This window comes from Heterodontus francisci, chromosome 42, assembly GCF_036365525.1.
Source record: "Heterodontus francisci isolate sHetFra1 chromosome 42, sHetFra1.hap1, whole genome shotgun sequence".
Lineage (NCBI taxonomy): Eukaryota > Metazoa > Chordata > Chondrichthyes > Heterodontiformes > Heterodontidae > Heterodontus > Heterodontus francisci.
The window spans coordinates 3,150,384-3,167,031 of NC_090412.1; the positions used below are offsets into that span (position 1 = coordinate 3,150,384).

The 16,648-nt window shown below is 39.8% G+C and overlaps 1 protein-coding gene across 1 annotated transcript in view; it reads right to left on the reverse strand.

Moving 5' to 3' along the window:
- The window catches only part of LOC137355391 (protein transport protein Sec24C-like), an 83,166-nt gene that overhangs the window by 37,086 nt on the left and 29,432 nt on the right, over nt 1-16,648 (reverse strand). Inside the window, 5 exon segments of the mRNA XM_068020392.1 lie at nt 4,658-4,785; nt 6,858-6,969; nt 8,758-8,826; nt 10,978-11,102; nt 12,289-12,732. Coding sequence (XP_067876493.1) covers nt 4,658-4,785; nt 6,858-6,969; nt 8,758-8,826; nt 10,978-11,102; nt 12,289-12,732 — 878 coding nt within the window.

The window sequence follows — 16,648 nt, forward strand, 5'->3', positions numbered from 1 at the left end:
CAGCATTTTCTGTTTTTAACTCAATTAGCAAAACTGTAATTTTGATGTAGTCATGCCTGTTTTTAAATGGATCCATATTCCCCTTCAACACACTTTCTCTGAATATGTTGATAATTTTTGTTGTTAGCTGGGATATCAACTGCAGGTTTTTAAATTTTTTTATGCATTTCATTACTTTCTAGATACACCCTTGCTGCTGCTTGCAAAGAAAAAGGGAGAGGCGGCCAAAAAATTTGATTAAGTTGGTCAAACAAGATCTTCCCTTAACAAATCCATGCTGACTATCCTTGATTAATCCGTGCCTTTCTAAGTGACAGTTTATCCTGTCCCTCAGAATAGATTCCAATAATTTGCCCATGACTGAGGTTAGACTGACTGGCCTGTAATTATTCGGTCTATCCCTCGCTCCCTTTTTAAACAGAGGTACAACGTTAGCAGTTCTCCAATCCTCCGGCACCACACCTGCATCCAATGAGGACTGGAAAATGATAGTCAGACCTTCTGCTGTTTCCTCTCATGCTTTTTTTTAATATAAGCCTAGGGTACATTTCATCCGGCCCTGGTGATTTATTAACTTTCAAGGATGCTAGTTCCATTAATACATCTTCTCTCCCTATGTTTATCACATATGCAACTCAAGTGCCATAATCTGCAGGGATATGGATCAAATGCTGGAAGGTGGGATTAGAAAAGGTGGATCGTTTCTCGGCTGGCACAGACACAATGGGCCAAATGACGTCTTTCTGTGCCTTAAACTTTCTATGATTCTATGCTCTCAGTCAAATGGATTTTCGCTTTTTCTTAAATTTTCGTAAACCTTTCCTTTTCGTTGGATACTGAACCCAAACATTTGTTGACTATTCTTGCTCAATTATACAAGTGGAGCCTTTGCCCTTTATGAGTATGCGCTAGTTTTGTTTTGTACCAAATATTTCTATGAATACTTTCCATTGTTTGCCTGTGGGTTCACGGTCCAGTTGAGTTTACTAAGCTGAACTTATCTCTTTGCCTTACTTAAATTGAAAACTTTGGTTTGTGACTTTCACTGCTCCGTCACAAACCTCAGTATCAAATTCAATATTATGGTCACTATTTACAAGATGTTCCTTTTCCATCAAATTCTGGTTTGGTACTCATCACGAAATCAAGTAAGACTTGTGTTCTTGTTGGTTCCAAAAGATTCTAGAAATCTATCCCGAGTATAAGAGGGGGAGAGGGGGGGGGGGAGTAAATTTTTAATGCCTTAATCTTTCTGAAATCATCTCACCTGTCCCCTATGTAAAGCAAAAATTGTAATGTGACCCCACGCAAAAATATTGGACACCCCTGCTTCAAACCTTTAACCTCGTGTTTTAAAATAACCTAGCAGCTAATTAGGTCAAAGATCAGTAACTGCAATGTGCCTGATTTATTATGCAGTTTCAGGGCAGATAACCTGAGTGCCCAATGTCATTTGAATATTGTCTATTATATAATTACATTATGTTAAAAGTGCACCTTTGCTAACAGGTAATAGAATTGGCTTGGACATAAACTGGTTAGTCTGGAGTACAATCTTGTTGATAGTGACTAAACATTTTGTCACTGAATAATAAATGCAGTAACAACCACTCAACGTTTTGCAGAAAAATGTTTTGTTAATTATCTTGTCAGACCTGAATCGGAATGGACAGTGATAGGCTGATATATAGACAGAAGTGAATTTAACAGCATCGCTTTATTGGAGGAATTGAAGGGCGCTCCTTATTTCTAATTGCGTTTATCCAATTTTGTCACTGGCTTTGGTGACATTTTTTCCATGAGAGATTTGTGTTTTTTCTGTATTTTATAATCCAGGAGCTGGTTTCACAGCCTGTCAAGATGATAAAACTAGTCTTGGCTCCCTACCATTAATCTCTCTGTCCCTTCCTGTCCCACTCTGCTTTTCTGTTTTACAAAACTCTTCTGTAGTACTATGTGCTTCACCCTATAAAATTCTCCCAATTTGGAGTTCACTGCCCTGTCTTCAGATACATAATACCAGCAGGTGGAGAGGTTGCACAAACAGAGACCATCATGAGTTAAATTGTCTTGTGACAACAGCCATGTGAGAAATGGTCCCTCTTCCTATTGCTGATTTTTCTACTGACTCATCTCAATGACCACAACAATCCTCTCCTTGAGTTTCATGGTTTATTGGATGAATTTTCACTCCTAACACGGTGTAGATATGCCACCCCGTGATATGACGTAACTAGCTCTATTCTGTCAACAAAAGTAATTTGCATTGCATTGCACACCATTTTGCTTGCTAGCTAGCTAATACAATTGTTCTCCACTGACATATATATGCTTTACAAGGAGAAATGCGTTTGATGGCATTTAGATTGGCTGTACACTTTATATACAGCTTAATTGCCCCATGTCAGTGGCTGTCAATAATTTTGTCAAATGTCCGTGCTGCAACATGTCGGTGCCTATCCCTGTAGAGTGCAACGGCAGTGCGCTAAATGGTTTGCGCACAGCTCTTTGTACCCTTATTGGAAATGGTCATCTTCCTATAATACGGCAAGCAGGATCAAAAAAATGCAATCACTGAAAATCCATTCCCGGTATTGATCCTGCAATGCTTTATACAGAGAACTCATTGATCTGTCAAACAACTGGAATTTACATAGTGCCTTTAACATAGTAAAACATCCCAAGACACTTCACAGGAACATAATCAGACAAGAATTGGCACCCTAAATGTACTTTTCACGAGTTTAAAACCTGGGACCCCTGTCCAATGGTCACTGTTTAACATGAAGCAGCTCCTGTCAATTGAGCAGACTTTGTCCACTCCAGTGGCCAATTCCTTTCAAGGTAGCACAGAGAAGTACCTTGTTTAGCTTCACTGACACAGCGATATTTCTCTAGCTTCTTCCATATTGGCAATGCGTCATTGGGTTTTACAGCAGCAGCAGCAATTAATTCCCTTCACATCAAACTAGTTCACATTTTCCACCTTGGAAACATGTATAGAGTAATCCTTGATCTATTCCAATCCAAGAGTTTTTCCAAAAATGTAAAAATGCAATCCATGCTGATGGTATTAACCGCAACTCAAGTGCACGATCCAGGAATTTGAAATGTCTAAACCAAATGTGCTAATCTAACCTCCAGAGCTTGGTGTCATTTACAGCTTTTGGATTCATCTCAACAGCTGCAGAAAAATGGAATCAGTGTCACAAAGAACTTCAACAAAACAAAAGGTAATTAATTGAAAGACTGCATGTTCTATTCAGCTTCATTCGTTGCTGGAGCATGGATGGCAGCAAAAAAACCATCGCTCATGTGAACTTTGACAGAAAACATTGGCAAGTTAGGTCTTTAAATGAAGTAAACCGTTGCTACAGAGCTCACACTTCATTTAATGGAAACAAGTTTCTGTGAAGTAAATGTGTGCTACCCTTCCTCACACACAAAACTTACGAAAAAGGAAAGCTATTTTGCATGTTGGCAGCTACACAGTCCTACCCACTTGCAGTCCGATCTAATTTCATGGGTATATTGGGGAATAATGACAAATGCAACAAATTCAGTATCTGGTCTCACTCTCACTGACTTGGAGAGGTGGAACAAACTGTTTTAGGGTACGAGGTTGCCATATCACCACATTTAAAAAATCCAACTTTGTCTGCTTTAATGGTGTGGGTGGGGGAGGAAGGAGGAGAATGCGGGAAGGACGAAAAGGGAGAAGCCAACAGGGAGAGAAACAGATGGAAGGAAGAACAAATCAAATAAAGGATAAGAGTTCAAAGGCAGGAAAGAAAATAAATGTTTCCTTTTTGAATATTAAATTTTCACTGAAAGCTTGCATTTCCTGGTCCCCTTGTCCCCAGGACACCAGTGATATCACTAACGTGGAGATATCCTGTGAAGCAGTTTCATTCATCATGTTGGGAAAGTCACTGCAAATAAGCCTGGAAACCCAGAAATCCACAAGTGAAAATGTTTAAATGATGAAGTGAACAATGCATCCAATAAAACTGACTGCAGGACCTCACATTTCTGGTTAAATTCTTTCCTTTCCCTTCTCTTCTGTTGGGGAACAATTTCCCGCAAAAGTCAGCGAAGCACCTACTGTAGAGTGCTTGCTGCCTAGATATAGACATGGAAGGGCTGTTGGCCCATCTGTGCTCACAAATCCAGAGAACCTACGGTTTCTTAAATAATTCCAGGGTTCTGGCCCGCTCCAGGCCATTCAACAATTCACACTCACAGCAGGGCTCTCGTTTTTGCAATTAGGACTGCAAACCACAGCCGATTTACAACTTCCTAATTCAATTTAAATGCAATGAAGACAATCTTAACATCTCAACAGCCTTCCCGACTCAACACAAAGTCATGGATATAAACAAATCATTTTCCAAGTCTGAAAAGCTCATCTAATAACTGAATAAACTAATCATTCATTAGGGTATTTACGCTAATGTTAAAACTTTTGGTTGGCAGCACATAAGCCAAGTGAATAGTTATTTCCCTGTAAATATTTCAATGTAGAATAGAATCTTTTGTCTGATATACATATGCTGTGAAGTGAATAGCCGATACAGATTTGAAATAGTGTATTTTGTTATAAAAAAATATAAATTCAATGTTGTACTGTATTCTTCCACATGCTTCAAACAATTACCTCATCAGCTGGTAATGTAGCAAGTGGTTTAATGACTGCAGTGAGAGGCACCTGGCATTGTTTTGCCATATCTGAAGTGCAAGGAAGATTGTAAGCTGCACATCGAATAAAACGAGGACTTGAATTCCCTGCAGGACAAGCACAAACAAGGTGTAATATTCCAAAACAGAACTAATTCTATAAAAACAAGGTTGCATTGTACAGTGAAATAGCAGGGAAATATCTTGTTATAAATTGTGTTTTGTGGTTCAACAATTCAAATAAAAACAAAACAAATTTTACATAAGTTCTTCTCCATTAACCCCAAGGAGAGTGAGAACGTGCATCATATGCTGCAGATGTACTAGTGATCTATCCAAATTTATTTTAAAGGTAGTTTCCATCCACATATCCCTTAGTCCAATGTTGTCCAGTAGAGATCACTGACTAGCCACAGTTAACACCATTTTAGCCAAATGCATGAATCTTCGTAGAAAACTCATGGTTATACCGGTAAATATATTTTACTTAATTACTTGAAGTATACTTACTTCAACATCCAGCATCATTCAGTAACAAAAGCAGTAAAACACTCCAACACACACACAGCTTTTCGTCTAAGCATTTTACCAAAGAACACACAAATGTTGAAGTACACATGCATACACCGTGTGATTACGAGTATTGATTACAGGCCCAATGAGATCACTTTTTTTTTTCATCAATCAAATGCAATTAGTCACATCTGCATTCCCAGTTAGCCACATCTGGCTAGTGGCTAATATACTGAGCTGCATTGCCTTCCACAGACTTGGTCAACGGGATGCAATAGCAACAGAAAAAAGGCAAAGGTTTGAAAAATAATTTAGATCAGTTATGCAGTTGGGCAAATGAAGTTCCATACTCTAGTAGCAGTTTGGAAAAATGGATGAAGTCTGTAATGAATGGACTGTGTTAGCACAGGAAGACTTAGAAAGGGACCAAGGATAATTGGAGACAGCTCACTCTCAACGTGCAATTTAAAAAAAAAATAGAATATTGGGATACATAGTCAGAATAGTGGAATACAAGTTTATAAAGACGGCAAAGGCCTTCCACTACATTCTCTATACCATACTTGGAATACGGTGTTAAGTTTTGGTCAGAGTGGTCCAAGTGTCAAGTGGATGAGGAAAGATGAAGCTTGACACTCTAGAGAAAAAGCAGTTAAGGGAGGGAACTTAAAATCTATCAAATATTATTCTGTAGAAATGAGGCAAAGCCAGACAGCCACTTTAAGCTACTCACAAGAGGAAATTAGCAAAAACTATACTTCAACCACAATTCAGAATTATATCTCAGGGTGATAACTGTTTGCACTAATTTACCAGACAAGATAATCAAAGCATGTACACTGGAGTTATTCAAAATGCAACAAAATGCTGTGATTGGAGAGGGATGAGGGACTGAACAGCTTCTCTTATCTCTTTGTTTTTATTTCCATCCTGAAGGGAACTGTGCAAGTCTAATACATGCTAGGTCAGTAGGGTTTACTGTTGAAAAACTGCTGGAGCTGTCTGGCTGTAAAAGATGCAAGGATGAAGCTTTGAGTGTGCGGGGCCTGCAATATTTTAAAAATCTTTGTTTGGAAGAAATTTCTTGACTCGGACAAAACGGATTATAATGACCATTCATTTCCTGAAGACTACAAGAATTCAGATTCACATACAGGCTGTGTCCTGCAACACAGACAGGTTCAGAGGGCAAGAAGCAATCCAATCCAACTTCTTGACTGAAAACAATCAAACGGCTACACAACTTCACATTATACCTAAAATTAGCAAGTTCATCCCATTTTTAGAAATGTCTCCTTTGGATTCAAAAGTTAGCTTCGAACTTGATTCATACCCATGAGCAGACTAAAAACTGCACTGACATTATACTCTGAAGGAAGACAGACACCAAGACTTTTGAAGAACAGTGTGTACTATCTTTCAATGGTTGACTATGTCTATTTCAATACATTGAGATGCTGATCTTATGTTAATGTGAAAAACATCAAACTCTTAACAAATGGAGATATGCAGACTGATTTGAATATATATAATGAACAGGGTTACATCAAAGCAGCCAATTCTGGTGACAAATTATGCTTTGGTTATAAGTAGTGTGACCACAAAGCAAAATACTGAAGATATGAGAGCTTTACTGAGCAACATGAAACTGAGCACTGGGACTCTACCTTGATCTTTTACCACAAAGTCAGTAGTAACAAGCGGTGGAACTTGGCCTCTTACACCAGTCGAGAACGGCTCAGATCCTCGGTTTGATTTATCATCTTCAATCACTTGGATCTGTATAGCACACAATACATTTTAAACTCATCATTCAATAAAACCCAAGGCATTCATTTTAGTTTGTACAGGTATCTAAATGCATTGCACCCTGATATAAAAGGATATAAGCAGATACATTACTACCACATACGACTGAACAAACATTTAACAAAGTTCCCCCAACACTTCAGTGAACAAGTGCGCCGCCTGGTTTAACACTAAGCCAGAGGCCAGGAAGATCTTAGGTTTGATCCCTGGTCTGAGCCGAGTTAGCTTATCTGAACCAGAGTGGCTATCGGGCCATAACTAGCTTCAGGACTGCTGGGGAATATAAAGAACATAGCGCAGATCCCCAATCCTAATCACTGCTCAGTGGTTGCTGCTAGGAAGTGCACAGGTGAACATCAAATGAGCTGGGAAAACCTGGCAGCGGGTAGAAGGGGAAGTGAAAATTGGTAGTGGGGGAAAGTAAAAATGCTTGACATAAATCCTTTATGCACTGTGAAATTACTTCACAAGAGGGTACTTATATTATGACACAGCTGACATCACATGCTAACCAAAAACAGCTTTACAGATTACAGAGTTACTACAGTTTCTCTCAATGAGATTAGAGGCTCTCCATCAGCACAAGTGTTCAATTAAAATAACATTCCAAACACAAATACATTCATTTATTGCATTCACTTAACTTAGCCACATTTGCATTCTGAAATTCAGTATCAAAGCACAAATGATTCCTCTAATCTTAGCTAGCTTTCTCAGTAGGGATATGCTGTTAGGATACTGTAACTGATTGAATTTTGTCTCACGTTATTTTGCTTTACACCATCCCCCTTAACATTACTGTTAACTAGTAAGCTATGTCTTCCTTAATCGTAAACAAACAAAAAGGAGGCAAATATTACAAAAGGGTTGCTGGCTCCTTGGGGAGATGATGGCGTAGTGGTAGGGTCACTGGACTAATAACCCAGAGGCCCAGGCTAATATCCTGGGGGTACGAGGCGGCTGGTGGAATTTAAATTCAATTTGTTAATAATAAAATCTGGAATTGAAAGCTAGTCTCAGTAATGGTGGCATGAAGTGATTATTGTAAAAATCTATCTCGTTCACTAATGTCCTTTAGTGAAGGAAATCTGCTGTCCTTACCTGGTCTGGCCTACAGGTGACTCCAGACCCACAGCAATATGGTTAACTCTTAACTGCCCTCTGAAATGACTTTGCAAGCCACTCAGTTCAAGTGCAATTAGGAAAGGGCAACAAATGCTGGCCTTGCCAGCGACGCTCACATCCCATGAAAGAATTAAAAAATATGATTTGGGAAACAATGTGCAAGAACTAAAACGATTCGCATTCTTTTAAAAGGATATTGATGTATATGCAATTGGAAAGAACAGTGACATCTTGCCAAAAAAGCTATTTGGTGTCGCAAATTAAAACTAAGACCACAAATGTTCAAGTTAAAGAGTCGAGATCTGATTTTATGCAATGCAATTGTATCGAACGCTATATCTGTAAGGTACCAAAGTACCAGGACAATTTCCTCAAACGTTAACCAATCCAAAAGTTAGATGGCACAGTAAGAAAGATTTACACTGAAGGAATACAGTTTTATCTTGTCATTTAACTTAGACAATAATGTGGTATTGTAAAGCAGGATGTAGAAAGTGAAATGCAATTAAGCTAACAAGATTTTGTGACCCTACAGCATGTATTTGGCATATGTAGATCAATGAGCCTTTTGGAGTTAAAAGCAAAGGCAGCAATGCAGAAGGTAAGAGCACACATACATACAAGCAGACTTACTGGACTAGGAATTGCATCTGGATCTATTCTATGTCTTGTTTTCTGTTGAGGTGGCAGTTCATTAAGTTGCTTAAAAAGGCACAAATGAGCAGCAAAACAGGAGAGAAACAGAAGAGTAACAATTGTTACTTCTATCTTCCCATACTAATGGTGCCACATCAGCAAGTCCTTTGACATACGTTTACACATACATCATTGCACATGCAAGCAGTGTTATTCATTTAGACCGGTTATCTGTTCATCTTAATGTCATATGCAGGGCCCTTCACATTTCTACGGCTTTGTTAAAACGCAAAGAGTAAAACTGAAAATTTTTTAAATATTCTGGCAAGAGCAATAATTTCATACATTGAAACACAGCAAGTGTTAGCTTCTCAACTTAGTATTTGTCTAATAATGTTAACTCAGGAAAATAAGATAAAAGTAAATTAACAGAAATACAGCATGATTGCATACAGTTGAAGTTTATTTGAAGCAATGTTTAAATGTCCCTTTTTAGTCTCCCTTTGTCTCTTGCAAGCCACTTAAACCGAACATATCCCGCTGACTGTGCTGAATTGTCCAGCTTGTTGAGTATTTACAAGCACCCTAATTGTTAAATAATAGCTGTGTAAAAGTGATTACAGCAGGGGACCCTCACTAATCCCTTCCCAGGTTGAGAAGTTTTGATAGTCAAAGCACCCTCATCAGAATTTACTCCCAAGCGCCTGCCAAGATGGCGGGACACATGACAAACATTATCTGCAACAGAAATTATTCTGCTGCCCGACATGCTATCCTTAGACCAAAAATTATAATTTGGTTCCATTGGAGTTCTGCATGTCTACATTAACCCCTGGAACACTCCAGGATGCTGGCTGTTCCTGACTTACCATTTAAACCAGACTCTCATTTGATTCATTTATCGATAATATTTCCTTTAATAGATCAGTTGGATTGAGGCTGCTGGTTGCCGGAAGAGGCTGACAGCAATTTATTCAGACCAAAAACAATTGAAAGCACAGTCAATATGCTCCTCAGAAACTGAATGAGGTTCAAACAAAGGCTTGTGATCACCATCACGTTTTCATGAGTCTTCAATAAAATTCTGAATGGAAAGCCTTAAGGTCATCCACAAGGTTGTAACAGATAAGGAATGCCATTTAGCTCAACCATCTAGAAAGCACTGACAGTCTCTCCGTCTTTGCGTCTAAGAGTTTCTTAAATGATGAGTTCTTATCTCCACTATCTTTCCCGAAGTTCCATTCCATGTGTTGGCCGCTATCTAAGAAGTTTTTCCCAACAATCCTGAAGTTACCCTTAACTAACTTGATCCATGTTCCCTTGACATTTTCATATTCTCCATATACAAGTGTAATGATTTGTTTGCACTAACAGTCTAGGCTCGTTAAAATGCCACTCTGGGTTACAAGTCCAATGCACATTCTAACAAAGCTGGTATTACAGAAAAACTCAACAAGAGACAACAGCTGAGTATTTGCTTCGAGCTCGGTCCTGCTCTCCTCTCTGATGCGATCAGTCTCTTGCTCTCCTCTCTGGTTCCCATTCTTATGTATTGAGTGACAAAGCAAAGATGGAGGGCAGAGAAACCAATACTGAAACTTTCAAGACTTGACAGGAGAGCAGGACTGGGCCAGGAGCAGGCGAGTCCATTCGTGTCAATTAATCACAGGATGCAGGGCACCAGGCGGGAGATGTGGGGCATCAGGCTCAGAGAAGCTGCAACCTGAGCAACAAGAGGTGGAGGCGGAGCTGGAAAAGGGAAAAAATGACTGGAGCCCAAAGAATTAGCACATAAGGAACAGATGAGTCTGCTCGACCCACATTACAGTACTGACCACCACAATCTCAAACCACAGGACAGCAAGCTGGAGCAGAGCAGATTGGGGCCAGTTCCTATACACTCATACACAAAGCATTACTTCTTAGTGCAGGAACTATTACTATAAGGTTGTATTATAAGCTGGTTGCATTACTCAGATACAGTTACGACACTTTACCGTGCATTAACAGAAGTGCAAATATGTTAAAATAAACATGTAAAGAAAAATATACTGAGATTACATTCAAGTCTCCCCAACAAATTTGCAAACAAAGGATAGAAGCAAACAAATCCTAGCAAGCACCTTAGATCAGAAAATGATAAAATGTACAAACCAATTCAACCAACATTAGAACACAGCAGCCAAAGGTGCTACAGCTAAAAACAGTGGTGCTTACAGGGCTAGGAATGCTGTCTGGGTCCAGCCGTTTTTGCTGTGGTTGGGGTTGACTGCTGTAGCTTGGCGTTCCAGTGTAAGGTGCAGCATAGTTTGGCTGGGGCGCCCTCATTTGTCCAAAAGAGCCTGCAAGGACATCACAAATCGAGGAAAGCTAAGTGGCAAAACATCACTTCTGTGTACTGCAACACCAAGAAATAAATCAAGCAACATAGCTTGGGATCAGCAAAATACAGAGTGCAACAATTGATTCACAGAGCCTAATGAGAGACCAGTGCGGCTGTGAATTGCATTGTCCAAACTTCATCTGTATTTGCACAAATTCACTGAATGCAAGTGAATATAAGCAGCATACATTTACTAGGAACTACAGAACACATATCCAACAGAAACAAGGTGTTATAGAATCAGACAGGATGGAGGTCATACAGCACATAGTGCCTGTGCCAGCTCTTTGAAAATTATCCAAATGGTCTGACTCCCCTCTTCTTTTTCCATAGCCCTGCAAATGTTTTATTTTTAACTATTTATCTAATTCCCTTTTGGAAATTAAACTGAATCAGCTTCCACTGTCCTTGCAGGCAGTACATTCCAGGTCATCATAACTTGCCACTTAAAACAAAAATTCTCATTTTCCTCCCTAACATTTTTTTTGGCTAATTATTTTAAACAGTATTGGTATAGAGGATGATGCAGTAATCAGGATTGGTATTGAGTTGTTCGGGTGAAGAGGAGGTTTTGCTGGGATACAGATATCACATTGCTCCTGAATTTTTCAGTGCTGAAAATCAATATGTTCAACATTGATGCATGCCTGGCAGCCTCCAATTAGTTTGATGTATAATAACTGAAGACAACTGCCAGAAGCTTGATGAGTAAATATACCAGGTTGACTTATTTCCACAGCATCCCTGCCCCACTTCTTTGAAATGATTCAATGAAATGTCAAAAATTTTTATTTTAAATCTCTGAAGTTTCACAATCCCACCCTCACTGCCCCCCACCCCTGTTTAATATGTAACTTAATTACTTGGGTATGCAATGGAAAAGCTAACTTAAATTTCTCCTCTTTCTTTTGCAGAACCAGTAACCAGATTCCCTAAAATGATGCAGGCACAGACTGGTACATGCTACAACTGGGACCATGCTGGATGAAGCAGATCAACATAAGGTGATGTGAACTGGGTCATCTTATGCACAAGATTTGCCTCACCAATTTATTACTTTTGTGGGGAATATTTCACAAAGTAGTAAATAAGTCACCTCCATTGCTTAAAGTGTGGCTCAAACCATTAAGCATGCAAAGACTTACCGTTCTGTTGAGGTATAAATCCCTGGCTAGGTTGTGTCGGATGCACTTGAAAGCCCTGAGCTGGTGGGCCAGACACAACCCCTGGCATACCAGGCTGAGAACCCGCAGGTCTGTGATTAGGCTGGGATGGGTAATGTCCTGTTGGAGGTGCAGACAGGGGAAGGCCTGCCTGAGCCTGTCCCGGCAGTGGTGATCCATGCATCGTTGGAGGTCTTTGCACCCCAGGTGGAGGAGGGAGATTCATTCCAGTAAGACCTGTAGAGGTGGGAGGAGAGGTGAAAGTTGACACTGGGACGGGCTGCCCAGGAAAGGGATGCTGAGCAGAGGTGCTACCCTGGGGTATACTTGAGGGAATATTCTGTAGCGGAGTAGAATATTGTGTGTACACTGCTGGCCCTGTGGGCGGAAAACTTGCTGTGGTTGGACGATGAGAAGTTGGTGGCCCTGTGAACAAAAGACATTACAGTCAACTGCATTCCTATAGTAATATTCCTAAAGTAAGTACAATACAATGATTTGCAATGGTTCTCATCTGAGACAGGAAATAAGACAGGTGAAAATAAACACATAGTTCCATAACCCATAGCTTGTGTCTCTAGGTAAAAGCACATTGCCTTGCAATGGAATACATGTATTTCAGCAGAGGGGGAAAGCAGATAATGCAGCAGAAACAGCTCATTGTGTCAGTTAAGGCTATCACTACATCACAGAAAATGCACTCAAAAATTAAGAGACAGTTGCAGGGAAAATGGAGAAAAATTGTGCTGCACTGCAGAAAACTAGAACGTCCCAATAAAAGCAGCTGGTGCTATCAGTTAATGAAAACGTCTTTTTAAGATCGCACCATAATCAGCTGATCCTGGCAGTACTGTAACTGCAACAATTATAGCATGTCGTGTGCCAAGATAACTTACAGCTGATCTCAAAATTCTATTTTAAAACACAATTTAATAGAGTTTACAATGACAACCTTTAGTGATATAGCGCCTTTAACATAATAAAACATTCCAACGCACTTCACAAGAGCATTACGAAACAAAATTTGACACCAAAAGCTTGGTCAAAAGTAGAAGATTTTTAGGAGCATTTTAAATGGAGGAAAGCGAGGTAAAGAACTTCAGTCTTCCCAATATTTAACTGAAGAAAATTTCTGCTCATCCACGAATGAATGTCAGACAAGCAGTATGACAATTTAGAGTGGAGGGATTGAGGGAAGTGTTGAAGTAGAGTTGGGTGTTGTTAGCGTAATGTGGAAACTGATGCTATGTTTTCGGGTGATGTCATCAAGGATCCCGCAAGGATGTGTGGTGGAGCTCAACTATTCACCATTTTTATGAACGACTTAAATGGTGGGATGGAAAGTGACATATCCAAATTTGCCAATGACACAAAGATAGACGGCATTGTAAGCAGTGTAGATGGAAGCATAAAATTGCAAAGAGATATTAATAGATTAAGTGAATTAAATCCATTTGCCAGTTTTGCCCAATGTAGGCAAATGTGAGGTTATCCATTTTGGACCTAAAAAAGGATAGAACAGAGGAGTTTCTAAATGGTGAAGAGTTATGAACAGTGGAGGTCCAAAGAGGCATGAGGTCCAGGTATGTAGATTAAAATGTCATGAACATGCACAGAAAACAATCAAAAGGCCAATGGAATGCTGGCCTCGATATCGAGAAGACTTAACTCAAGGGGGTAGAAGTCATGCTTGAGCTATACAAAGCCCTGGTTAGACCACCCCTGGAGCACACCTTCGCAAAGTTATACTAGCCATGGAGAGAGTGCAGCATAGATTTACCAAACTTATACCTGGTCTCTAAGGGTTAAATTACGAGGAGAGATTACACAAACTAGGAATTTAGAAGATTACGAGGTGATCCAATCGAAGTTTAAGACATTAAGGGGAACAGATAGATACAGAGAAACTATTTCCGCTGTTTGGGGAGTCTAGGACTGGGGGCATAGTCTAAAAATTAGACTCAGATCTTTCAGGACTGAAGTTAGGAAATACTTCTGCACACAATCTTCCCTGGATACACGGGCAGGTGTCAAAGGATTGGAAAGTGGCAAATGTGTCACCCTTATTCAAGAAAGGGTGCAAGGACAGTCCTCACAACTACAGGCCAGTTAGTTTATCAGTGGTGGGTAAGGTATTAGAAACAACAATCAGGCAAAATATCAACGGACACTTAGAGAGGTTTGAGTTAACGAAGGATATCCAGCACGGATTTGTAAAAGGCAGATCATGCTTGACTAATCTAATTGAATTCTTTGAAGTAACAGAGCAGGTTTATGAAGGGAAAGCAGTGGATGCTGTTTATATGGATTTTAAGAAACTATTTGATAAGGTACCACATAAAAAGCTGGTTAACAAAATTGAGTCTCATGGAATAGGAGGGTCATATCCAGTTGGATAAAAACTTGGCTTATGGAAAGAAAACAGCGAGTCGTAGTAAATGGTTGCTTTTCAGACTGGAGGATGGTAGACAACAATGGTGTTCCCCAAGGGTCAGTGCTGGGACCACTTTATTTTTATCTATATAAATGACTTGGATTTTTGGAATACAGAGTAAAATCTGAAACTTCGCTGACAACACCAAACTTGGAGGTGTGGCAAACAGAGAGGATGATGTGAACTGCCTGCAACAGGACATAGATAGGCTCGCAGAATGGACCGAGAGGTAGCAGATGGAATTTAATACTGACAAGTGTGAGGCGATGCATTTTGGCAGAAGGGATAAGATGAGGCAGTATTGACTTAATGGTGCAGTACTCAACAATGTGCATGAACAGGGGGACCTGGGGTGCATGTACATAAATCTTTGAAGGACATATTGAGAGAGAGATTAGTAAAGTATATGGGATCTTAAGCTTTATAAAAAGGCATTGAGTACAAAAGCAGGGAAGTTATGCCAAACTTTTATAAAGCTCTGGTTAGGCCCCAACTGCAGTATTGTACCCAGTTCTGGCCACCATACTTTAGGAAGGATGTGAGGCCCTCGAGAGGGTACAGAGGTTTACCAGAATGGTTCCAGAGATGGAGGATTTTGTTTTAAGTTTAGGTTGGAAAGTTGGGTTTGTTCTCCTTTGATCAAAGGAGAATGAGGGGTGATTTAGTACAAATGTACAAGATTATGACAGGCTTAGCTATGTTAGACAAAGAAAAACTGTTTCCATTAACAAATGGTACAAGGACTAAGGGACAAAGATTCAAAGTTTTGGACAAAAGATGCAGGGGGAACATGAGGAAGAACTTTTTTTTTTTACGCAGCAGGTGGTAATGACCAGGAACCTACTGCTCACAAGGGTGGTGGAAGCAGAGATGATCAATGACTTCAAAAGGATGTTGGATGGCTACTTGAAGGAAATAGACTTACAGGGCCATGGGGATCGAGCCGGGGAGTGGGTCTGACAGCATAGCTCCGTAGAGAGCCAGCATGGATTCGATGGGCCAAATGGCCAACTTCTTTACCGTAAATAACCCTACTCGAGGGGAGATGTTTGGAACTTTCTTTTGCAAACAGCATTTAATTCTAGATCAACTGTTAATTTGGAATCTATGAAGTTAGGTCACAGATCAGCCATGATCTCATCAAATGGTGGAATAGGCATGAGGTGCTAATGGCCTCCTCCTATTCCTATATTCCATGTAAATGAAAAATAGGAGGGGGCCAAGGACAGATTCTTGGGGAACGCCTGAGATAACAACGTGGGAGTGGGAAGAGAAGCCGTTGCAGATGAAAGACAGTCTTGGGAAAAAAAAACTTACATTAAAAGTCAGAATTTTAAGAAATCCCACTAACTGGGGGGGCGGGGGGAGATGTAATCACACTAATCACCAGCTACAAAAATCAAGGAACTGGTTATGGGGCTCTGAGCTGATTAAATAGTCTACTTGCATTATACATAAGGGTAGCTATCAACTTTTTTTTCCCCTGTGCAACTGACAGTGAATGCATTCACAAATATTTTCTCATGAATTCACAAGTATCGAGTTCTCAAAAACATTGTTCCTCTCCTTTTGTACTTCACCTTAACATGGTGCAGATAATAATCAGCTTCTGAAAGTTAGGGGAATGAGACCATGCTTTAATATGAAGTGAAATGTTTAATAGGGCTGTGATTATTAATAACTAGCAATTTAAGAAAGCCATCAACCTGAAATGTTAACTGTTTTTCTCTCCACAGATGCTGCCTGGTCCGAGTATTTCCAGCATTTTCTGTTTTAGTTTCAGTATATTTTTAGTTTTGTAAAATGGGGAATGTTTTGAACAAAAATGGAGGTTGCACATTAATCCTAACGGGCGCTTGACTAATATTCTTCCTAGGACTCAAATTCCAGCAGTGTAAAGTTTCAATC